At 38.7% G+C, this 21,692-nt stretch overlaps 1 protein-coding gene across 1 annotated transcript; it reads left to right on the top strand.

Annotated features, from left to right (window-relative positions):
• The first annotated feature begins 4,191 nt into the window (after window positions 1-4,191).
• Window positions 4,192-21,097, top strand: rgma (repulsive guidance molecule family member a). The gene is made up of 4 exons (XM_005798207.2): window positions 4,192-4,747; window positions 12,725-12,840; window positions 14,664-15,187; window positions 18,411-21,097. Exons 1-4 carry the CDS (start codon window positions 4,734-4,736, stop codon window positions 19,104-19,106), a joined length of 1,350 nt encoding a protein of 449 aa, XP_005798264.1. The 5' UTR covers window positions 4,192-4,733; the 3' UTR covers window positions 19,107-21,097.
• The last annotated feature ends 595 nt before the right edge of the window (window positions 21,098-21,692 follow it).

The following is a 21,692-nucleotide window of genomic DNA, read 5'->3' as shown; positions in this document are numbered from 1 at the left end:
AAAAATTCATAAATTCTGAGATTTTAATTTAACATAAACATATTCCTTGGTCATTTCTAATGCATACAAGCAGTCTAAAGATATTTTTATGAGCAAATACAAAACTGCTAACGCTATGTAGCTCAGCAGACGTAATTTTTATCTGTGTTTCCAACATAGATGGATTTTATCCATTGTTGAAGTCCACCAGAGAGCAATGGGAGGTTTGTGTAAATTTACAAAACAGATTGTAATTGGAAATATTGTTGGAGTCATTTGTGACAATAATTCAAGTTACCAAAGGAGAGCCACAAGCTTCTAAAAGCTCTGAATCATCCATTTTAAGATAATAATTGCATTTGGGTTTCAGTCATATTTCTAACCAGTGCCATCTAGTCTGTGGCACCGTTCATTTTCTGTGTAATTACTGGAGGTTTGGAGCTGCAATTAATTGTTGTTCCTTCAATGGAAACTGTTTTTTTTTTACTGTCTAAGCTGCTTATAAAGTGCAAGATGGAATATGTGCCCACGTTTTTTCAACTTTCTTTTACTTTCAAGTCTGACTGGTCATGTGATGGTTATGCTCATTCTTTTTTATAAAATCAAAAGTGGGGTGAAAATGAAGAAAAAAACAGAAAAAAGGCAGCCCAGCCTAATTTGTAAGAGATATAAACATCACACTCAGGAATCAATGCATGACACAAACACCAATGACAACAAAAGTAAAGACAGCAAAGTTCCTAGTTAGAATATGAGTTCATAGGTCAAACTTTTATATGGGGATTTGCTCAGTATGAACTTGAAGATAAGAAGAAATATTGTTTAATAAAACTAACTTGGAGAAGTAACAAACCAGCACCTTACCTCTGGACTTAAAAGCATTCTTTGGGAACCTCTTACCAGCATTGTACTGTACTTTCCCATTCTGTTTGAGAGTGACTAGTGACAAAATCTATAATTACAAAATTAAAATTCTGACAGCATTCAGGTAAACAGACATTCTGGTTCTGACCAGCATTCTGGTGCCCATTTGAAAGATGTATTCTGAGAAGAAAATAATAATTTATTACTATAAACAGCCCCAAGCAAGATTTCACTGACATGACTGTCAGAAAAGTACATTAAAATCACTTCTCTGATTTGACAAAGAAAATGCTGCTTTTGATCTGTTTATGCTTAAATGCGTTAAGATTTTGAAGTTTTCTGACTTCAACATGTAAACATTGCTATTTAAACAGATAATTGAGCTGCTAACCCTACAAATGTTTTAAAGGATTATTTAACAAATCATTCAGCTTTTGATCATGAGATTTTAATCAGCTCCACATAGGATGAGCAATTAGTGGGAATTTCTTTAAGACGATGTAGTGATCCCAGGTGGGTCTGAACACAATGCAGTGTGACACCTCTGACAAGAAAAGCACAACACACTGTGATGGGCTAATTGTTATGCACCTGGAGCTCAAAAAGGCACAGAAAGGTCAGTCTGAGTATATGATGTTACTGAACCAGGAATGGCTCAGAAGCACTGCAACAAAATACAAGCGAGCAACATCTTCACTCGAAGCTCAACATGCAGACATTAAATTCAAGAATTTTTAAAGAGGAATAAATCTGATAAACATGTTTAAATACAGCCAGCGTTGATGTTTTTATGTCATCATATTTAACTTTTATGAAAGGCAGCTTTAAGGTTTGTTCACGCAATCTGTCATTCTTCAATTTACTGAACTGGATTATGAATAATGAAGGTGCTGCAATATAGCTGAAAAATGTCAAAACTCTATGCCACCCTTAACAAAGGCAACATGTTAGTCTTTGCGTTAGAATACAGCATATGTATCTTCATATAAACAGTTGACATTATAAACTTTCCTGTAGATTCAAGTAGATTGTAATCTCTGCCACACATTGTCTCCTGGGTATTCTCAACTCTGCAGATTTTAATCTGTTTTTAAGACAATACTGAGGCAAATCACAGCTACATATTCAAAAACTCAGGAGCTCCCAAGGGTGCTGGCATAACTGGAAGCCTATGTTGCTATAATTGTTACAGCACATGGACGATTGTCATTGATTGTCTATAAAACTATTCATAAACCGGAATCTGACGTATGCATACAGAAGGATCCGAACATTTTATCAGTCAAATGGCACATTAAGCACATCTGTTATGTTAACTTGGCTGTAATGCCTTTAGAAAGGCAGCATGTGCACCAGCTGTGTTTGAGATGGGAGCCAGCATCCTGCACCTTTAAAGCCATTCTTTTCACTCCAGGGTGTCGCCCTTTCATGTTCTGCTCCTACATCAGTGTACAATTCGGAGCCTGTCTGTGGCTGTATGGGAGAGAGAAGGACATTTAGTGAAGAAATAGATCATAGTGGTGATTTTTTGGCTTTAAGCTCTAAGGAATGCTTTATATTCTTGTCTAATTAAAGTTTTCTCACACTACAATCACAAACTTCAATCTATTAGATTTTGTAAAACAGGCCAGGGCAAATTAACTGTCGTTGCTCAGTAATACTCCCAAAGGAAGACCAGTGGAAACAGTTGCCCGTAGAAGTCAACTAATTATTAATATATTGTCATTTAATATCAGTATAAATACAGATGTTCTGAGAGGAACTCAGAGCAAATAAAGCCTAGAAATAAGGGTAACTCTGGAGGATGTACAGAGATTTGCGGCTCAGATAGGAGAAAAGGTTGACAACTTTGTGCTTGAACTGCAACATGAAAAACATTTTTTCTAAGAAAGTCACATAAGGTCCAATTTAAAATTTGCCACAAATCATGAAAGAGACAGAAAACACCATGTTGGAGAAAGAGGTATTGATAGAGAAGACCTAAATTAAACATTTGGGCTACATGCAATGTCTTGCAGAAAACCCACCATTGTCAACGCATCACACCCACAGTCAAACATGATGTTGGCAGCATCATGCTGAGGGAACACTTTTCTCTGCCAGAGCTTTTGTTAGTTCACAGAGAGATGAATGGAGCTAAATACAGGGCAAATCCTTCAGGACAACCTGTTAAGAGGCTAAAAACGACTTGAACCCGGTGGATGACCCCCACCTTATGATCAAAGTTTAACAAGTCCGAACCTAAATCTAATTCAGAATCTGTGGCAATACTTGAAAACAACTGTTCACAAATCCTCTCCATCCAGCTGGACAGGATTTAAGCTACTTAGCAAGGAAGAATAGCTGAACTCGACCATTTTAGTCTCTTGACAAGCGAAGCTAATACACTCGCAGCTGTGAATTCAGAGGGGCTGCACATAAATACACGTTTCAGACTTCTATTTGTAAAAAAATATTAAATAATATTAATTCTTTTTCCTTCAAAAATGATGCACTACTTTGGGTGGTCCATCATATAAAAAAATACCCCAATGATATATATTTTCACAAAAAAAGCACAGGGTATGAATACTTTTGGTTTTGGACAGAAACAGCAGCAACATCACCTCTAATGGGAGCTGAAGGCATGGGCTCATTTGACAAAGTCAGGTTTTGAACAGCTCCAAGTTTGTGTTGCATCAGAGTCAGACAACCTCCGGGGGAGCTGCAAGAATCCTGATTGTTTCTGCTGCTTTATTCAGCCACAGAGGGTTAGAGGGAAACTAGAGAGAATAGGGAGAATCTGTTGAGTTGATGAAGCTGGGAAAGCTTTTAAAGCAGGGAGGGGGAGGTTGTGGTTGCAGTCTGATCCTAAAACACAGGTGCTGCCTTCCTCCTGAGCTGCAGCCCACCCCCTCTCCCTCAGCTGCAGAGTGTTTGTCCATCTGATCCTCTGTTAAATCCTGATTATTATGGATTTGTCTTTTCCCAAACCTGTGATTTGTAAAGACAAGCGTGATGGAGGTCATCCCGTAAATGGATCTGACAGTCGGGGCTATTTGTCGGCAATCAAACTAAGGCATCAATTTCAACTCTGTTAAAGGTGCGAAAAGTAAATAGGGTAGAAAATATGAGGCACCGATCCTCATCGCACGTCAAAAGACGTGTAATTGAAGTGTCATCGGTGATAGGACTGTGTGGATTTAGTTTCAGTCGGTTTAAAACATATATATATTACTGCTAGAGACATTTTTCAGCTTCTCTTCAACAGCTGCGACCTGATCTGAAGCCCACTTCTCTCCAGTGCAAAACTACAACAGCAGGAGGGGGGTCTGGGGCTTGGGGGGGCTTCATGTGGCGTCACGCAGAGCTCATCATTGTCTCTCTCACACTTTCTAACAAGCCATTTCACAACATCCAGACAGCGGATCGGGCTGTACGCAGCAGCGGCAGCGGCAGAGTCGGCAGCAGCTTTGCCCTCGGGGCTCTTTTCCCCCCTCCTCTTCCTCCTTCGTCTTCGACCATAACTAACAACCTGGATGAGGCCAATTACTTGGACTTAATCTCTCATAACGTCTCCTTTCCGATCGACTGATGTGTAGTGAGTTAAGCGATGGCTGGGGAGATCCGAGTCCGCCGGGTGCGAGAGGTGTCTGCTTGAGATTAAGAGACACTTTGATTTGGCTGCAGAGCGGATTCGGGAGAAATTGATCCGACGGACCCCAGCATGCAAGGAGCAGAGGATTTTACACTCAGAGAGCCACTGACTGTGTGTGATGTAGGATTAGTGTGACAGCCTGGTGTCCGAAGAAAGATTTTTCTTTTTAATTTATTTATTTGGTCAGGAATCTGCTTTCTCTCTGTTCGCTGTCCTCCGGGTTCCTGCAGAACTCCTGACTCGCGGAGAGCCCATGCAGCCGCAAAGGTTGGTCTATGTCCTCCGTTTGTTTTACGTGCTAACCACTGAACTTCCTTTTGCATATTGATCTTTTACGATTTTTCCTTAAAATCTGGGTTCGCAACCCAGAAAGGTGAATTTCTGCAGCCTTGGATTCTTCAGTTTGAGCCAAGACACAAACGGAACTTCTAGTAAAATCTAAATAATTCAGGTTTACTTCTACTAAATATCACCTAAAGCTTCTTTTTCTTTTAGTGGCAACATTTATATCAGTAACAGTCATTTTAATGGGACACTTATTAAAGGATGATCTTCTAGCCTGTAACAGGTATAAAAAAAATGCGCCCGCTGGATGCAGGTTTTCTCTTTTTTAATGTCTGACAGCTCCAATTAGCACAATAACTGGGCTGTCCGTGCAGCTCACAGTTAATGACAGGTTTGCTTGCCCTCGTAAAAGCCATGTGCGTTTGTGTCAAGATTTCTGCTCTCAGATCAGATCTAACAAGCGCCATCTGTTGGGGGCAAGAGGCTGTCGATGTAGATCAGGCTTCCATTAATACAAAATGCAACAGCTCACTAATGTTTAATTTTCATTTTAAAGTGCATCGTAATTTCAAAGAGTGGGATTTACAAAAGAAATTGTATGCGACCCTATGCATATAACCAACAAATTTATTGAAATGCTGTTTTTTTTCTGCCCATATTTAAAAGGAGAGATGCACCCATCATGCGTTAGCTGGCCAATACTGATTGTAATGGTTTCCATAAGGTCTGATCTGCCGATTATTTTTTCTTCACTTATTCTAGTGACTACAGTACGTCACCAAAGAGCAATAAAAATGTGGTACAGGTTCACTGATATGAATTCAAATGAAAGTGAAACAAGTACAAAATCCTCTCCACTTGTGCATTAAAGTATGTCTCTAAAAATCATTACTATTTTTATCGAATGTGTTTTTTTTAAGCAATAAAGTATGTTTATGATGGGTTCTAAGACCAGCAATGGTGGCAGTTCTTAGTTTTGATGAATGGAAGGAATTCTTCTCTGTGTTTGTGACATGTAATACTGATCAAGGAAAAAAAATGGGTGATTGCAATGTCAGATCAATTGATTGGTGCATCTCTATTTATATTGTATGGAACATAAATACAGTAATGGATCAAGGTCTGAAACATCACTGTCGAAATCAAATCAATTAATCAAACTAAGATGATTAGCATGTCACCTATTTTTATTTCTTAAAGTGACACGTGGCTTGATAAGAGACGGCAGCTGGTGTGAAGGTCTCTAACCTTCAGCTGACTGGTGGCATGACAGGAATTAGGGTTGTGCATATTGATTTAGTTTGACTAAGATTGATTTATTGATCTTTAAAATATTCCACCACAACATTTAAAACTGCCTTTGAGGGTGTGGGCTTCAGATTGATAACATGTAGCAGTGAAATACTCCATTTACGTAGAATTTCAGCTGAGATTTGAAATGCTGGAAGCAGAAAGTGTTTAAATAAAGTTGGACTTGTGTTATTCAATAGTGCTTTCTGGATGGTGTAACATTAGAGGTATGGTAACTACCACAGTTTTGATCTGGTAATTGGGATTTAATTTAATTTGTTCCTTTTCAAAACAGTAAAAACTGCTATTATTATTCCAACTGTTAAGTAATATAACATTGATGTTATTTGTGACAGTATTTAACTCTTATTTAGATTTTTTTAATGCTTAGACTTACCTTATACGTAGACAATTACTCATAAAATTACTACAATTTACACCATGAGAAAATTTGAAAGATTTTGTGTATATTTTATTTGGGTAGATATATTCAGTATTTCTGAGTGGAAATCTTTTACATTTATGATCAAATACACTTGAAAATTGTTTTTTACATGAATATTGAAGTAAATTATTTTAATGCTAACTTATGTTTCTGAAGGACTTAACAAATCAGTCACCCTCAGCAATAGTATAACAGCATGTATTTAAGATGATTTGAAATCTAATTATAATTAGTAAATTATTGAACCAAAATTAATCTTTATTCAAGTACATTTAAAACCAACAGGCTCAGCTTGAGTAATAATTTTAAAATTGAAGTTATTATTGCACACTAATAATTTCCCTGCATCTCAACAGACATTTCCGCTTGGTCCTTCAGATTTGAGTCATTTGGGTTGCGTTCCATTGTTAAGAATGAAACAAAAATAAAAATTTCCTTGTGAAAAGAGTAAAAGAGTTATTAAAATAGTAATAAACATTGAAATCTATTTAAACAAGCCATTTATTTGCTTACTACCTTAGCATTGAGATGTTCAGTTAACTAGAAAGTCTGACTTCAGCGTTAGTGCTGTTGCTGAACCTGTAAAAGCAGGATGCAAACCTAGATTCTTAATTTACCCAACCACAAATCTCATGGCAGTTCTTTGTTTTTTTTTAGTTGTTTTAATTCATGCTGGAACCAATATAATCATATCTATCAAGCTGTTCTCAGCTGAAAACCAATAAAGAGTGGGAAAAACATTTGTCTGAGCCACCATCTTGAGTTAAATTAGAATTGTGCATTTTTAGGCACAACTTGTTGTAAAAATAAGCAGTTAATAAGATCAAATTTCAACAAATAGCATTACATTTACAAAATAGTTTTCTTGAATGAGATTAACATAATTTTTTAATGACTAATTAACATTACTCGAAACTCTGTCCAAAATTTACTATTTTATAGCCAAGCTTTACATTTTACAGAATTGTGCTTTTTACTCTTTATAAAGGAAACATTGAGATTACAACAAGCTGATATTGCCCAGTTTTATAGCTTGGTGATCTGCTCTGTTTGGTTGCTGAAAAGATATCCAGCTCACTGTAGTTTGAAAACATTGATATCTTGTAAATGTGTGTAATCCTCCTCCAGCCTCCACACTAAGGCTGCACAATAAATCTATTGTTGTCCGTGTATCACTGTGCTCAAGATCAATATAGCAAAGTCAAAGCTTCAAATTTAAACCAGCTTGACATCAGCACTCTTCAGTAAGATGGTTGTCTATTTCTTGTAAAACATAAGCATTGGATAACATTATCACATATTGATGGTGTTTATTTCCAAACACCTAAAGTTTTGTAGTGTGCAGCAAGTGGGGAGAGGAGGAGCCACACTGGTATGTTATGCTCCATATACAGTTAATAAAAACTTTTGTCACTGCAGCATATTCCCTGGCATCTCTTATATGACTCCCACCTGCAAGGATTGATATGATGGAAAATAACAGTGGTTTTGAAACAGAATATCTGATACTGGTGAATATCTGAAACTGTTATTCATCTTTAGTTAAACGCACATAATGCAAAAAAAAAAAAAAAGCTCAGTAAAACTACAAAATAAAATACTGAAAGCAAAAAAAAAGTGTTTATAGTAATTGGGACTAATATAATTCAAGATAATGGCAAGAAGATATGTTTAACTTTAACTTCTGTGCCTTCTCCACAACCAGAATTCCCTTTGAATTTTCTTATAATCATTTACTGTCATTTATGTCATCCATAGGAGCTTTAACAACATCATTTGTTAACTAATTATGAGTCTAAGTAAACTATATGCCAACGGACTTTAAAAAAAAATGGAACACACATGATCACTCCGTTTGCTCTGGGGCTTTTCCAGCCAGCAGTCAACCAGTAACACATCATAAAAATATTCACATCAAAGCCTTCAGGGTGTTAAACAACAATTTAACTCCCAGGTTGTGCAGCAGCCACAGCCTTTCTGCCACTAGCTCCAAAAATCATTCCATGATATATCAAAAACATTTTCAGTGAGCAGCAGCTTAGAGCTTTCAGCTGGTCTCATTCATTTCAGATGTGAGCGCTCGGCATATTAGTGTTGGATGTAAGCCTCTGCACAGGGCCACCCTTGTTGAAAAACATGTGTAGGCTCAGACCTCATTGTATGGGAACATATCCATCACCCGCAAGAGGGGACAGCAACCACACAGACGTTCTCCACTCCTGTGGAAAAATACTGTACGGCCAGCCACAACCTGAGCGTATATGCAGTCATCCATCAGGTGGGGTTTCAGCTTAAATGGCAATGAAAGGCAGCACCAGTGCAGCCATTTGTGAAAATGAAAGCTAATCAAGAAGATGTCTTTAATAGAAGTGGAGTTGGAAATGGTTATCTGAGGAAAGTTTTCAAAGTGATTGAACTGTCAGCAGACAAGTTAGTTTTCCCTGCATTGATTATGTGCTGCTTCAGTAGCAGTTCATCCAAATGCACTTAAATACCACTTAATACGCTAAAGCTAACATTAAAATTAAGCCGTTAATCAAAAATTAAACGCTCTTCTTGTTTCTGATTTAGCAGGGTGTTAACCCTGTGTTAGCAACATGTGCTATTTAAGATACACGAATCAGGCTTTTCCTGGCTGATACAGATTTCCTGATTCCTTTAAGGTCTGAGCTGCCAATTCTAATGTTTCTTCTTTCTAATTACTATTAAAAATGTCTCAGGTCCTTTGTTAGAATTTGTAGATTGAATATGCAAAAAGAAGGAATGGCCAGATGATGTATTTTTATTACAAGCAAATCTATAATTGTGTATATATTGATAAACTTGTGTCACAGTCATTTGGTGGGTAATTGCCCATGTTTCACCTTTAGTCAGCCGATTGGTGAATTAAAAAAACAAAAAACTATTACACATTGGTATATGTCTTGTTGAAGAAGTTGTTTTACCGTTCACTTTTCAACAACATTTTTAACTTGTATAGACAAAAAGTAATGATGTATATTGGTGATCAGTACACAGTACAGTTTATTGGATATTTATAATACATAACATTTTGTTTCAACACTTTAATGCCTGCAGCGTTATCATAATATGACCCAGCTTAAAATATTACATTATGTTACCCAAGAGCCTTGCCTATTTTCTTTTATTTGTTATGCTTTTTGATAAACTAAAAACCAGTTCTATGGGCGGAGAGACTCATCACAACCAAAATGACTAATTGATAATAAGACCAGGAAATTGATGTAAAATTATAGTTTTAGTGGGATTAATTTGTATTTTGAGTTATCTTGTGCCCACACTTCATTGAAGAATGTGTGAAACACTTGGACATGAAGATGTTCATGGATGCTTTTAATTAAGTGAAAATATCAGTTTGCACACACACACATGGTTCTCAGATTCGGTCTGCCAGTGAGTCTTTGAGGGTAAAAAAGATTTTCATTTGGCTTGTAAACACAAATTAAGATTAACTATATCTGTGGCACAGAGCCACTGTTTTCAACCTATGGCACACAAAGTGCTGATGAGACTTCGACGGTATTTTGCAACTCACAAAAAATACTGGAATTACTTATTTATTACTTTAGTAGCAAAGTAACTGTAACAGCAGGCAATAAATATGTTCATCTTTGCTTCAAATGGAAACTACCTGAAAGAGAAGTGCAATATAGAAAACTTTGAGAACTCACAGCACAACCTGAGGCAGACAACAGTGAACTAGTAACAAGTGATGGTAGTTGATATTTCCACGTGAGATCGGATCTGGAAATGACGACTAACTCATGTTAGTCAAGTACAATAATCTACTTCACTAAAAGATAGGCTCAAAGCTAGGAACAAAGTGACAAAGCTAGGAGCTACTAGCAAGGTAAGTCATTAACAATGTGTACCAAGGCATTTGTACTTTCAACTATTCTCTCATGTATTATTGTATGCTTCCAAAAGATCAAATAACTTATAAATGCTCCAAAGTACAAATAAGCCATTTCATTGGCTGCTGTCACAATGTTTTGCATGCAAGGAAGTCATTTTGACTGTTAAGGTTAGGGGTTGGTGAGAAACCTCCAAATATTCCCATTTAAAATTCTCACTTCAAACAACCTTTGTGGTAACAACAAACTAAAAAAAAGTTCAAGTCTCACTGAAATACTGTTTTCAGTATGTTGGCTGGAAAAAAAAATATTTACAAGTTTGGTACTTGCTCTAAAATCTTTAAAAACCAGCCTGAGTGAATGGAAGAAGTAAAAATGAAATTTTTTCCCCACACATTGGGCTTATGTTTTACTTGTGTGGATTTAACTGCTCAACAGTAATGTGGTTATCAAAATGTTCTTGTTACGGCACCATCTGTCCTACTACTTGAACTCTGTAAGTCAATCTACCATTAGTTTTCTCACAGTAACATGTTTGATCCTAAAAGATCTTTTCAAACTAATGACATACATGTGGTGCATAAGAGTAAAGTCATAATAGTGACATACGATGCTGTTAATTCAGCTCTGACAATGAAGAGACAAGTCACTGCTGCAGCTAATTATTATGGGTAGAACCACGCAGAGGTAGAAATATAGTAGAAATCAGCCATTCTACGCCAAGGTTCAAGTAAATCAATTTTTATGACGGCTCACTCTAAGTTTTATAGGCAAAGCAGCCATATGGGGATTTTAAGGTCGGGGTTGGTGAGAAATTTCCACTTTTTAGGGACCTATTTTTAGTATTTCCAACAATAAACTTTGATCAAGTCTGTAACACCGTACATGCTATATTTCCTTCAACCATTGATACGATTTTCTTTTTTTTAATATACGAAACACAATCGAGTAAACCATGGAGGAGGAACTTGGAGTGTTCACTGAGGTAATATCTAGTTTGAATGTCACTGGCATAGAACCATGGTTCTCAAACATGGGGTACTTAGGGCATCTTCACTAGTTTTTGTAGAACTCCCAGTATGAACTGAAGCGGATGGCCATGAAGGAGAAATAAGTGCATAGGAATACTTATGCTGTGCTTCATTCACTTCTATAGTTGGAACTAATAACATCAGGCCTAAATTAAGTGTTTGTGTTCCATAAATGAGAAGCAGTTGGGATTTGGAAACTGACGTACTCAGTAACAGGGTTGGCCCGAGGTTGTATAGGGCCTTAAGCAGAATTTGATCTGGGGCCTCAGTTCCCATTAAGAACATCTCCGCCACTAAAAGCTCTACAATACAAATTTGGTGGGATCTGGGAGATAGTGAGGGGGCCAAGTTTAATTGGGTGACTTAAAAAGGTTTTCTGTTTGTTTTTGCTGAAGCTACCCTTCATTTTTTTTTTTTAGAAGAGACAGACACATCAGAAAATTAGATCAGAGTAGTGCAAATCTACTCTGACTTTTCACTTGTAATTTCAACTTCTACTGATCATTGTTCATTTTCCACTTCAATATTTACATTTTCCGCTTCTGAGTTAAGATGTAACACACCTATATCCTTTAACGACTTATAGAGTGACAATTTATTTATATCTTTTTCACAACACAATAAAAATGAATAACTGCAGTTGTTGCACTAGTATTTGTCACAAGAGCAACTAATATGTACAACTAATATGCACAAGAGCAATGTAATGTGGTTGTTTGGAACCGCTGGCACAGAGGGTCTGTATGAAGTGACCAAAAAGAAAATAAATGTTTGTTTATATAGTCAGTACCTGCATGTTGGACAGTGGTTTCCCTCCATTTCTGTCGATATCAATCAGCTTTTCACACTGAAGTTTTTTCTTGTGGTTTTTGCTTTAAAACAAAGGTGTCTTGCTCATGCCGTTGCGGGCTGCAGCTTCGTGGGTCGTTAAAAGTCGAACAAGTCTGCACATTGAGGTGTAACATGAGACCCTCATCTAGAAGGAGGGTTTGAGTGCCGTGCGGACGGTCGTGATTGGCTGAGTGTGTCCGCTGGTCTCCGGAGGGAGGTTGTACTTTCTCGGGTCTCTAGAGGAGAGCCCTGCAGCCCGTCGCGCTTTAGAGACTTCTGTACCGCATACTTGCTGGTTGAAGGAGCCGCTGTGTGTTAACTGGGATACAGGGGGAAAAAAGGGCAGTAAAAGCAGCTTCTGCTAACTTGGCAGTGATGAGAGAAGGACGGCTCCCGGCTTCAGACCTGTTTTGTGGACTGTCTTCTCAGTGGGAACGCTGCAGCGCTGCCGCTAACTTTTCTCCCCTGTTTAATCCCATGTGACCAGGGAGAGGAGCGAAGCGCGACCCCGAGCTGGATGGATGGTTATGGGGGAAAGAGGAAGACCCTCGGCGCTTGACGTGTGCAGAGTCTTCGCTGTGTTTTTCGCTCTTTTCCCCTCCGGTAAGAAACTCAGTGTAGGATGTTAAGACTTTAGGTGCACGCGTCACACCAGCATAGATATGTATTGTTGTTCATTTTCATCGGGTGATAAAAACTTTTTGCACTATTTTTTTTATCTGTATCAGTGTATTTGCATTGCTTTTTCTTTTTTTTTCTTTTTTTTACTAATCTGAGTTTAACATAGTCTCTGATTTCAGTGTCAGATTGCATAGATTCAGATATGCTATTTTCTATGGATTAGATTAAGGATTCTTCTCTTTTTTTTTTTCAAATTCCACAGCTTTCCAGCCTGAAATGTCTAGATTTTCTTTCCTTCTTTTGTTTTTGTTTGTTTGTTTTTCGCTTTTGCTTCTATATAGTATCTTAGACATTTGTGTACAAAATGTTCAACAACGCTGAAACTAACTTTTTTTTTGCATCTGGACTCACTTCAGATAAATCATGTCTATTTTCTAACCTACGTTGGATTTTTCAATGGTTTATCCTACACTGAATGTAAATTCTGTACTGTCAACTTTGTGATGTTTGTTACCTTTATTCACTTTGTAAAAATTACTAATAGCCACAGTGTCTGTTTGGCGTCTTAAGTAAACTTATTTTGTGATCTGCATGTCCCGTTCAACCTAAACTTAAAGTTGTCAAGAGTCCACAAAAGTCCGCAATGGCTGTTTTAACTTTCTAATTAGTATATTTAGTCAGTATTTCACAAAACTGTAAATATACTAAACTGAGTATATTTAGTCACTTTATCTATCCTTCAGGGAAAGGTAAAGTGATAAAAATCAAGGCAGAATACGTGAAGTAGAAGTTAAAGCATGCATTTAAATATAAACTCATGTAAGGGTCAGAATCAGTTTGTCAGTGCTCAATTTCTTTATTCGTATTTTATCCAGACCTGGAAATGATTTAATTCACCTAATCTAACCTAACTTCATTTAGAGTCACAGCTTTTACCATCTATAATGATTCTTTAGGTAATGAGAGTTACTACAACCTCTGAGTGTAGTAGAAGTTTGTAACTGGATGGAATTGATAAAGAGTTAATGAATTAGGATCAAATTGAACTGAATAAACTAAACTGAACTATAATGGTGGAAATACCTTGGTCAGTTTACTTTACAAGTTTCTTAGTATTATCAACTTCGCACCTAAATCACTTACCATTTAGCAACAATGGTGATAAGGAATGCAGCGAGCAAAAGCGATGATGGCTGAAATCAAGATTGTTGCATAATATCAGATGGTTGTTAAGTGCTGAGTGAGGAGCTATGGCAAAGCTTTTCCACAAATGTTTAAATTGTGCCTTTAAAAATGTTGCTGTGACTTTTGCTTTGTAACATTTGGCGAAATAGCCTTATACATAAATGCTTTATTAGCCCAAGGTGATGCTTGTCAAACAAGGTGTTGCAATAAGGCTTTCTGAGATATGTTTGAACAGTGAAACAGTTCAACAATCTCTGGGACAGGAGTGATTAATCATCACTAAGCCTGGAGATTAGAACCAAAAGAAGGGTTTTAACTTAAAACTTTCAAGGTAAGGAAATCCAGTCCTTTACTATAGCAAGAGACATGAATATATTTTTGCATTAGGTAGATGGTCAAAAATGTGAAAACGCTGTTTTTAACTTTCAGCATGCAAGTGTTGGCCAAATAAACTTCTTTCCTTCTAAGTGTATAGAAAGTAATGTTCCATTTGTTGTCTGAGCATTATGGATTAGTTTTAGAGAAATAAAAACACTACTCACTTTTAATTTACAGCTTAGTGTGTCAGCGTCATATTTCTAGACTGCATACCTTTCTGATTCCGTTTATCTTCCTGACAGCGAGTCTGCAGTGCAAGGTAATCAAGTGCACCACTGAATATCTGGCAATCACCTCAAACTCTGGACTCGGGGAGGAGGAGTACTGCACGGCTCTGCGGGTGTATAAAAGCTGCGTGGGTCGACTGGCGCGGAGCTGCAGGGGCGACCTGGCCTATCACTCCGTCCAGCATGGCATAGAGGACCTTATGAACCAAAAGAACTGCTCCAAGGAGGGGCCAACGTTCCAGCCGCGAGCCAGAACCCCGCCTCCTCCTCCTCCACCTCCCCCAGTCGTGACCGACAGCCAGGAGCGTTCCGACGGGCCGGAGGTGTGCCACTATGAGCGCAGTCTGACACGTAACTCGGCCCCGCCTAACTACACCCACTGTGGCTTCTTCGGAGACCCTCATCTCAGGACCTTCGGCGATGACTTTCAGACGTGCAAGGTGGAAGGAGCCTGGCCCCTCATCCATAACAAATTCCTGTCGGTCCAGGTGACCAACTCGCCTGTGCTTCCAGGATCTATGGCAACCGCCACAAGCAAGGTGAGGATTAAATGTCTGTCTGAGTCCAGCCCAGTTTATGTGGGCTAATACAGCTTTTGATGAACCTTTATGCAGAAAAAATGTTTTACAAAATGGACATAAGGACTGTATGGAGATTTCATGTCATAGTCAGGAATTTATTTTTAGCATTTTTTGCAACTGATTGACATTATTTTTGATGTCATAATTTCTTTCATCTTTTTGCACAAAAACACCTAGGTCAAACATACAAAAGTGTCATGTTCTAGAATGTGATTTTAATGTTAATTTGGCTGTTTTTGATTTAGCCTTTTTTTCTTCTGGAATTCATGTTATTCCAATCAAATGTGCAATTTTTATTCAGATATTACAAACGGCTAAAATGGTATTCTGTGTTGTGTATTTGGTGCCAGTTAATGTTTGATGAGCTGTACAAAAGGTAACTGGGTTCATGGTCTTGGAAAAAGTTTGAATTTGGATTTTAGCCATGTTTAAATTCTTGGTGGGCAACAGAAACACAACCGAGGATAAACGTTTCAAGACTTTATTGCCCATTCCGTTATCAGAATCAAAAAGATGAATTTCAGAAAAGGTTTTGGGCCTCTAGACCTATTTAGATCAGGGTTTTAAAACAGTCTTGTGATTTCTAAACTGAGTCAAATTGAGATTTCAAACATAGCATGATACTTTTTACTAAAACAATCAATTGTCTTAGTAAGTATTACAAGCTGTTCTTAAAAAATGATATTTAGTCTATTCTACAATAATGCATTTTAGATTTGACAAGTCTGAGTATTAAAGATAATCAAACAAAGTTGGTCTAGATGCCAAAAAAACTGCAACGCAACCTTTCATCACGATGGAAATAAATACAGCTTTGTGGTTTATGGATAACAAACCCAACTAGGTAAACAATCTTAACTCCAAATGCTAAAAATTAATTGTAAAAATCCATTGCAGTTGTTTTTGGCAATAGATCATATGGCTGTGATTGCAGATTACTCCAGATAAAGACCGACAAAATTATATAATTTAAAAAACAGACAGTCCCTCAAAGAACAACACAGCAATTATTGTATAGACTCATTTACAACACTAAAGTAGTCTGAGTAGTGCAAAAAAGAAGCACTGAATACCTTCATTTAATCATGGTTTTAAAGGCCGAGCTGAACCAAAAGTCCAGAAAGCTGTTGGTGTATTGATTTTTGCATGTGTCTGCTGTTTGATGCGGTCTGACTGTTAGCGCTGCGGAGCGGCTTCCCTTCTGTCAAACTGTGGCGTCTGGTTAGTGTTTGGAATTAGCTCCATAGTAACACATCGAGAAGTCCAAGCCTGGTTTGCAATCGCTGAAATCTTGATAAGCCCCCTAAATGACATGTTGCAGCAGAGCAGAATCAGATGTTAACACAAGGATTTATTTTCACTTCAGCTCCGTCTGATGTTTCTGCTGCTCAGGGTGGAGTTAGCTATTGTGTGCATACTTGGTTTTCTCATATCTTTATTTGCCGAACACCCATGATTATTAGTTTGCTTAAAGGCACAGAGGATAATGTGGATAGCTGCTGCTAAATTGTCTTCTAGCATCATGATGGAGTTGGCCCAGATTTCTTAGAGCCTTAGGAGCAATTGTAATTGAGGCTCAAAACTGAAGTACTTAGATGGAGGAATAGAAGGGCTCACATTAGTAGGAACTGTAATTTTCTGTAATCAGGGCTTCTTAATGACACTTATTAAGCATTTGTGGCTTATTTAGCTTTAAAGTGAATCACATTTTTGTGCTGCTATTCTTGGAAGTAAACGGAGACAGCTTTTTAAGAGTGCTCGATTCTGGATAAAAGGGGAAACAAAGCAGCAGCAAGTGCCACCTGTGCAAACAAGAGCCTTCTGGTGAAAGATCTGCTTTAAATAGAAGAGCGCCATGTTGGTAGTAACACTGTTCACACAGCAGCAAATAAAACTGTCTTCATTCAGAGGGAGCACGGATAGAGGCTTATGTCTTTTGATTGCTTCAGAGAAACGTTTAAGAAATGAGCCGTGGGTGCAGGGCAGCCGCAGCACATTAATTGTTAGGCTAATAGAGTGTTGTGTAGACCCCCTGTCAGAAACAGACAACAGAGAATTTGGCTGTCCTCGTACCATTGCTCGGACAATGGCCCATTGGTGTCCCATGAAACGGAGCCTGGAGAGTTCTGACCGGCCTCGCTTAATTAGCTGCAGAGTCTATCGCCGTGTCCTGGCCCGACGCCACTCCCTGGAGCATAGTTCTGGGGGTTCACAGGCAGGTTTTTCAGCGCTATGAATAGATCGTCTTTGTGTCTGCAAACTGAGGCCTGATTTTTACATGGCCAGGAACTTGTGTTTTTGGAGGGCGTTTACCTTGGCCTCCCCTCTTGTTGAGCCAGCACTGAAATGTGACACTTTGCTGGAGTAGAAGGGAGTCGATGTAGTACAAACCTATCCTCAGTGCAAAATTATAAACCTTTCCATTTTTAATTGTGATGTTCACAACCTCAGGGATAAAAAGGGATAAAAGCATTTATCCCTCTTGAACATTTCCTCATGCACATTACAACCACAAACGTTGTGATACGTTGCAAATAATTGTATTTATTAGACTGGATTTTATGTGTCGTACACATAAAATCACAGTTTTTGTAGACCAAAACTGAAGCTTTTGGTCTACAGACAAAATGGATGCGTGATGGAAAACAAATGATGTACCCTTTGCTCACAATCCACCCTCTAAATCACGGCTCTATCATTTTGTGGGGATGCATTTCTTCAGCATTGAAAAGTGGTTGAAATGAAATGCAAGGCAATCCTGGGAAAGAAACCGTTTAGAGCTTGAAAGAATTAGAACCAGGTTGTAGGTTCAACTTTGAAGCAAAACACAAACTCTAAATATAGAGGTAGTGCTACTGAGTCAGAGAGGCTAGATATAGATCCATGCCACACTTTTCAGATTTACATATGAAAGAAAAATGGAAACGATGTGTCTTTTTCCGCAGTTACTTTCTATTTTCTGTTAGTCAATCACTTAAAATACCAATAAAAACATTAAACTTTAAAATTAAAATGAGACGTATTCTAAAAATGGGAAGGGTGTAAACATTTTTTAATGCGCTATACATTTATCACCGTTTGTTATGACTGATTATACAAACTGCTACTAAAAACAGTTACTTTCACCAACTTCAAACAGAATATTTCTTTTTATTGGCAATGACTTTTTTTTTCCTTGCAGCTGACAATCATCTTCAGAAATTACCAGGAATGCGTTGAGCAGAAGATGTACCACGCGGAAACGGACGATCTGCCGGCAGCGTTCGCCGACGGCTCTAAGAATGGTGGCGACCGCTACGGGGCCAACACTCTGCGCGTGGTGGAGAAGGTTCCCGGGCAGCATGTGGAGATCCAGGCCAAGTACATCGGAACAACCATCGTGGTCCGGCAGGTGGGCCGCTACCTGACCTTCGCCGTGCGCATGCCTGAGGAGGTTGCTCACTCGGTGGAGGAAGGCGACACCCAGGACCTGTATTTGTGTCTCCACGGTTGTCCGGCCAACCAGCGCATTGACTTCCGGAACTTCAAAGCCCGGGCGGCGGAGGCGACTCAGGGTGCCAGTAGGACGAGGGGCAGCGCCGGGACACACGGCTTCACCTTCAAGTCAGCAAAGGTCAAGTGCAAAGAGCGGCTTCCAGTGGAAGATCTGTACTTTCAATCCTGCGTGTTTGACCTCCTCTCCTCCGGAGACATTAACTTCACCATGGCGGCATACTACGCTTTTGAGGATGTAAAAATGCTCCACTCAAACAGCAACAGATATCACATCTATGAAAAGGATGCTCTAAACAGCGCGACACGGCGGGGCAAAAATGTACTTTTGGCTTCGGTCCTCAACCTGCTGGCCGTCTTACTGTGGAGCGCAGCTCTTCTGTAGTTTGTTTGACATGCTCTCCTCATGTCGTGTCTGTCAGTGAATGTGGAAGTACAATCGCTGTGTCGTATATATCTGCCTCTCCAGCAGCTCATTTTGGTGGTTCTGACATCTGCCTGATGACAGGATGACGCTCACCACTCCCTCGCCCGCCTGTCATCACGTGCATTTAGCTGCTTTTACTCTTTGAAGAGAGCCCAGATCTCAGGATGTCCACCTGGGATTAAAACGTATGACTAACCCCCAAGATGATCTTCTGCAGAAAGAGGGGTCTGCTGATCCTCCCTCCTCTGATCCACACATTGGTGCCAGGTCCAGCCAGGGCTCATGTGGCTGAGTAGGGGATTGGAGTGGGTGGGGATTGGGACCTGACAGGGGCTTTTGTTAACCTAAGGCGAAAGGCAGCTCCACGTTTGATTAGTTTCCAGCTTTGGAAAAGGCTGAGATTTTCGAAGGAAGCTCCCAGCCAAAAGGATGTCAGAGCAACGTCTCCAGTTGTCTGCTGTGGAGATTAATGAGTCATATTGTTAGGTTTTGTATGTATCCGTGTGTATGGGTGTGTGTGTGTGTGCATGTGCATTAGTACAATGTGTGTGAAGAATTCAGCATCTGTGGTTAATTTGGTGTGTTTGTAAGAGCAGGATTTTCCAGATATATATATAAATATAAAAGGAAAAAATCTCCAGCGGGAAATCTTTCTCATGTCTTTGTGTTGCTCCCAGAATATTTTGGAGAAATAAACGACAAAATAGTCTCCTTCTGCCAAATCACCAACTGGAATCAATAGAAACACGTTATTTGTCAGTGACACACAGGCGGCCCCGCTATTGTTTAAGCTGACACACTGTTCGTTTTTTGAGCCTGTTGTGTGAACGTGGCAGAGAGAAGCAACTTTACTGGCGCTTTGGAGGAGGTCGATCAACCGATCGGACTGTGACAGCTCCGTTTTAACAACAATAAAGATGGCGACTGTTTGGCTCAGGAGACGTCACCTCTGTTTGGTTTAAAGCGTTTACAGACCGAGACTTGACTGAGTCACACCGGCTAACAATGAGCATGTCCTGTAAGGGGAAAAAAAGGTGATCTCATGGCTGAAGTTGTTGCCAAAGAACGCCTTCCTGTGCCAACGTTTGCCTCCTAACTGAATTTTCATCTCTCAACCTCAAGCTCTTTACATTACGGGAACCTTCGTTGTATATAACTTGTGTTTGCCATAAAGTGAGAAAATACAGTTTTTTTTTTGGTGTGTTCATGTCAATACATGCTTCTCGCTGGAGGACATCTTTCAGCTGCAGCATCTGCTCCATGCTCTTACTACCTTTTCGGCTTTACGGTCGTTTATCGTTTACCCCGAAAGTGTGCAGCAGGCCTTTCTCACTGCTGTTCTGAAAATGCGTTCTAAATACACTCCAACAACAAAATAGTAGTGGTGTTAAACCTTGTGTTAATGGATGTAACTGTGTGTTTTACAGTATCTGGTTCGACTTGTATTCTGTGAGAATTGTACATAGGTTTTGTGCATTGTTGTGTTTAGATTTCTATATCACTCGTTGTGTTTTTGAATTTATCCCTTCAGATTTGTACACAATGTTTTCGGTGAATGTGAGCCTCTAATTCTTAAAAATAAAAAAAAATAAAGAGGATTTTTAAATAATTTTTCAGCAACACGAACGCCATAGAACAGTTTTCAAGACAGTACACATGTTGACAGAATGAGAATATTACTTGGTACCGTAGATGTTTTAACACAGCCCACCTTTCTGAAAAAGAGAATGTAGGAAAATGTTCTGTGGCGTTTGTGTGTTTGAGTTTGATGCACTTTATGTTTGGTTTTTCTTTTTATTCTGATGCTTAAAATGGATTGTACAAACTAGCTGACTGGGATAGGCCAGAAAGATCAAACTGTGTTCTTATGTAAATCTTATGTGGGCCCACATGCCAGCTGTTGATAATGTAAGTTATTTATTGAATAAAAGACAAAGTCTTGTCAATGAGCTGCCTTCCTTTGTCTCAGTTCTGTTCCAGTTTGAGCATTTTTTAAATCACCTTCTGCTAATAATTTCTAGTGTTTGACTGCCCCCTCCTGTTCAAACGTGGTGCTACTAGATGTCTTAATATCAATCTCTTACCACCTATTTTTTTAGTAAAACCTCTGACTAGCTTTACAAAATAAGCAAAACTTTTAAAAACAGTGGAGACTAGTAGATTAAATAAGCATGCATTTACTGCTGTAGTAGTAAATTATGTCACTCTAAAATTTTTTGACTTCACCTTTTTTTTAACCTGAAAACAGAGTATTGGAGTATGGAGAATTTTTTTAGTTTCACATCAATATTATCTAAATTTGATGTCCTTCCCATCCTTTCTTTGTTATTCCTGTCCTTTTTCCCTTCTTCCTCCACTTATCCTTTTTTCCTTTATTTAGTAACTCCTTGCTACTTTTGATCATTCCTTGTCTTCTTTTTGCGTCCTACATTTTGTCCTCCTTCACTTGTCTTTTTTTCCTGAAATTAGGTTTACTTAATGAAATTTGATCCCCAACTGAGTCCAAGTTTAACCACAATTAGCTGTTTGTTGGATTAATTTTCA

The sequence above is a fragment of the Xiphophorus maculatus genome, chromosome 2 (genome assembly GCF_002775205.1).
Source record: "Xiphophorus maculatus strain JP 163 A chromosome 2, X_maculatus-5.0-male, whole genome shotgun sequence".
Classification (NCBI taxonomy): domain Eukaryota; kingdom Metazoa; phylum Chordata; class Actinopteri; order Cyprinodontiformes; family Poeciliidae; genus Xiphophorus; species Xiphophorus maculatus.
The sequence above is the reverse complement of the archived record's forward strand: the minus strand, read 5'-3'. Positions and strand labels throughout refer to the sequence as shown.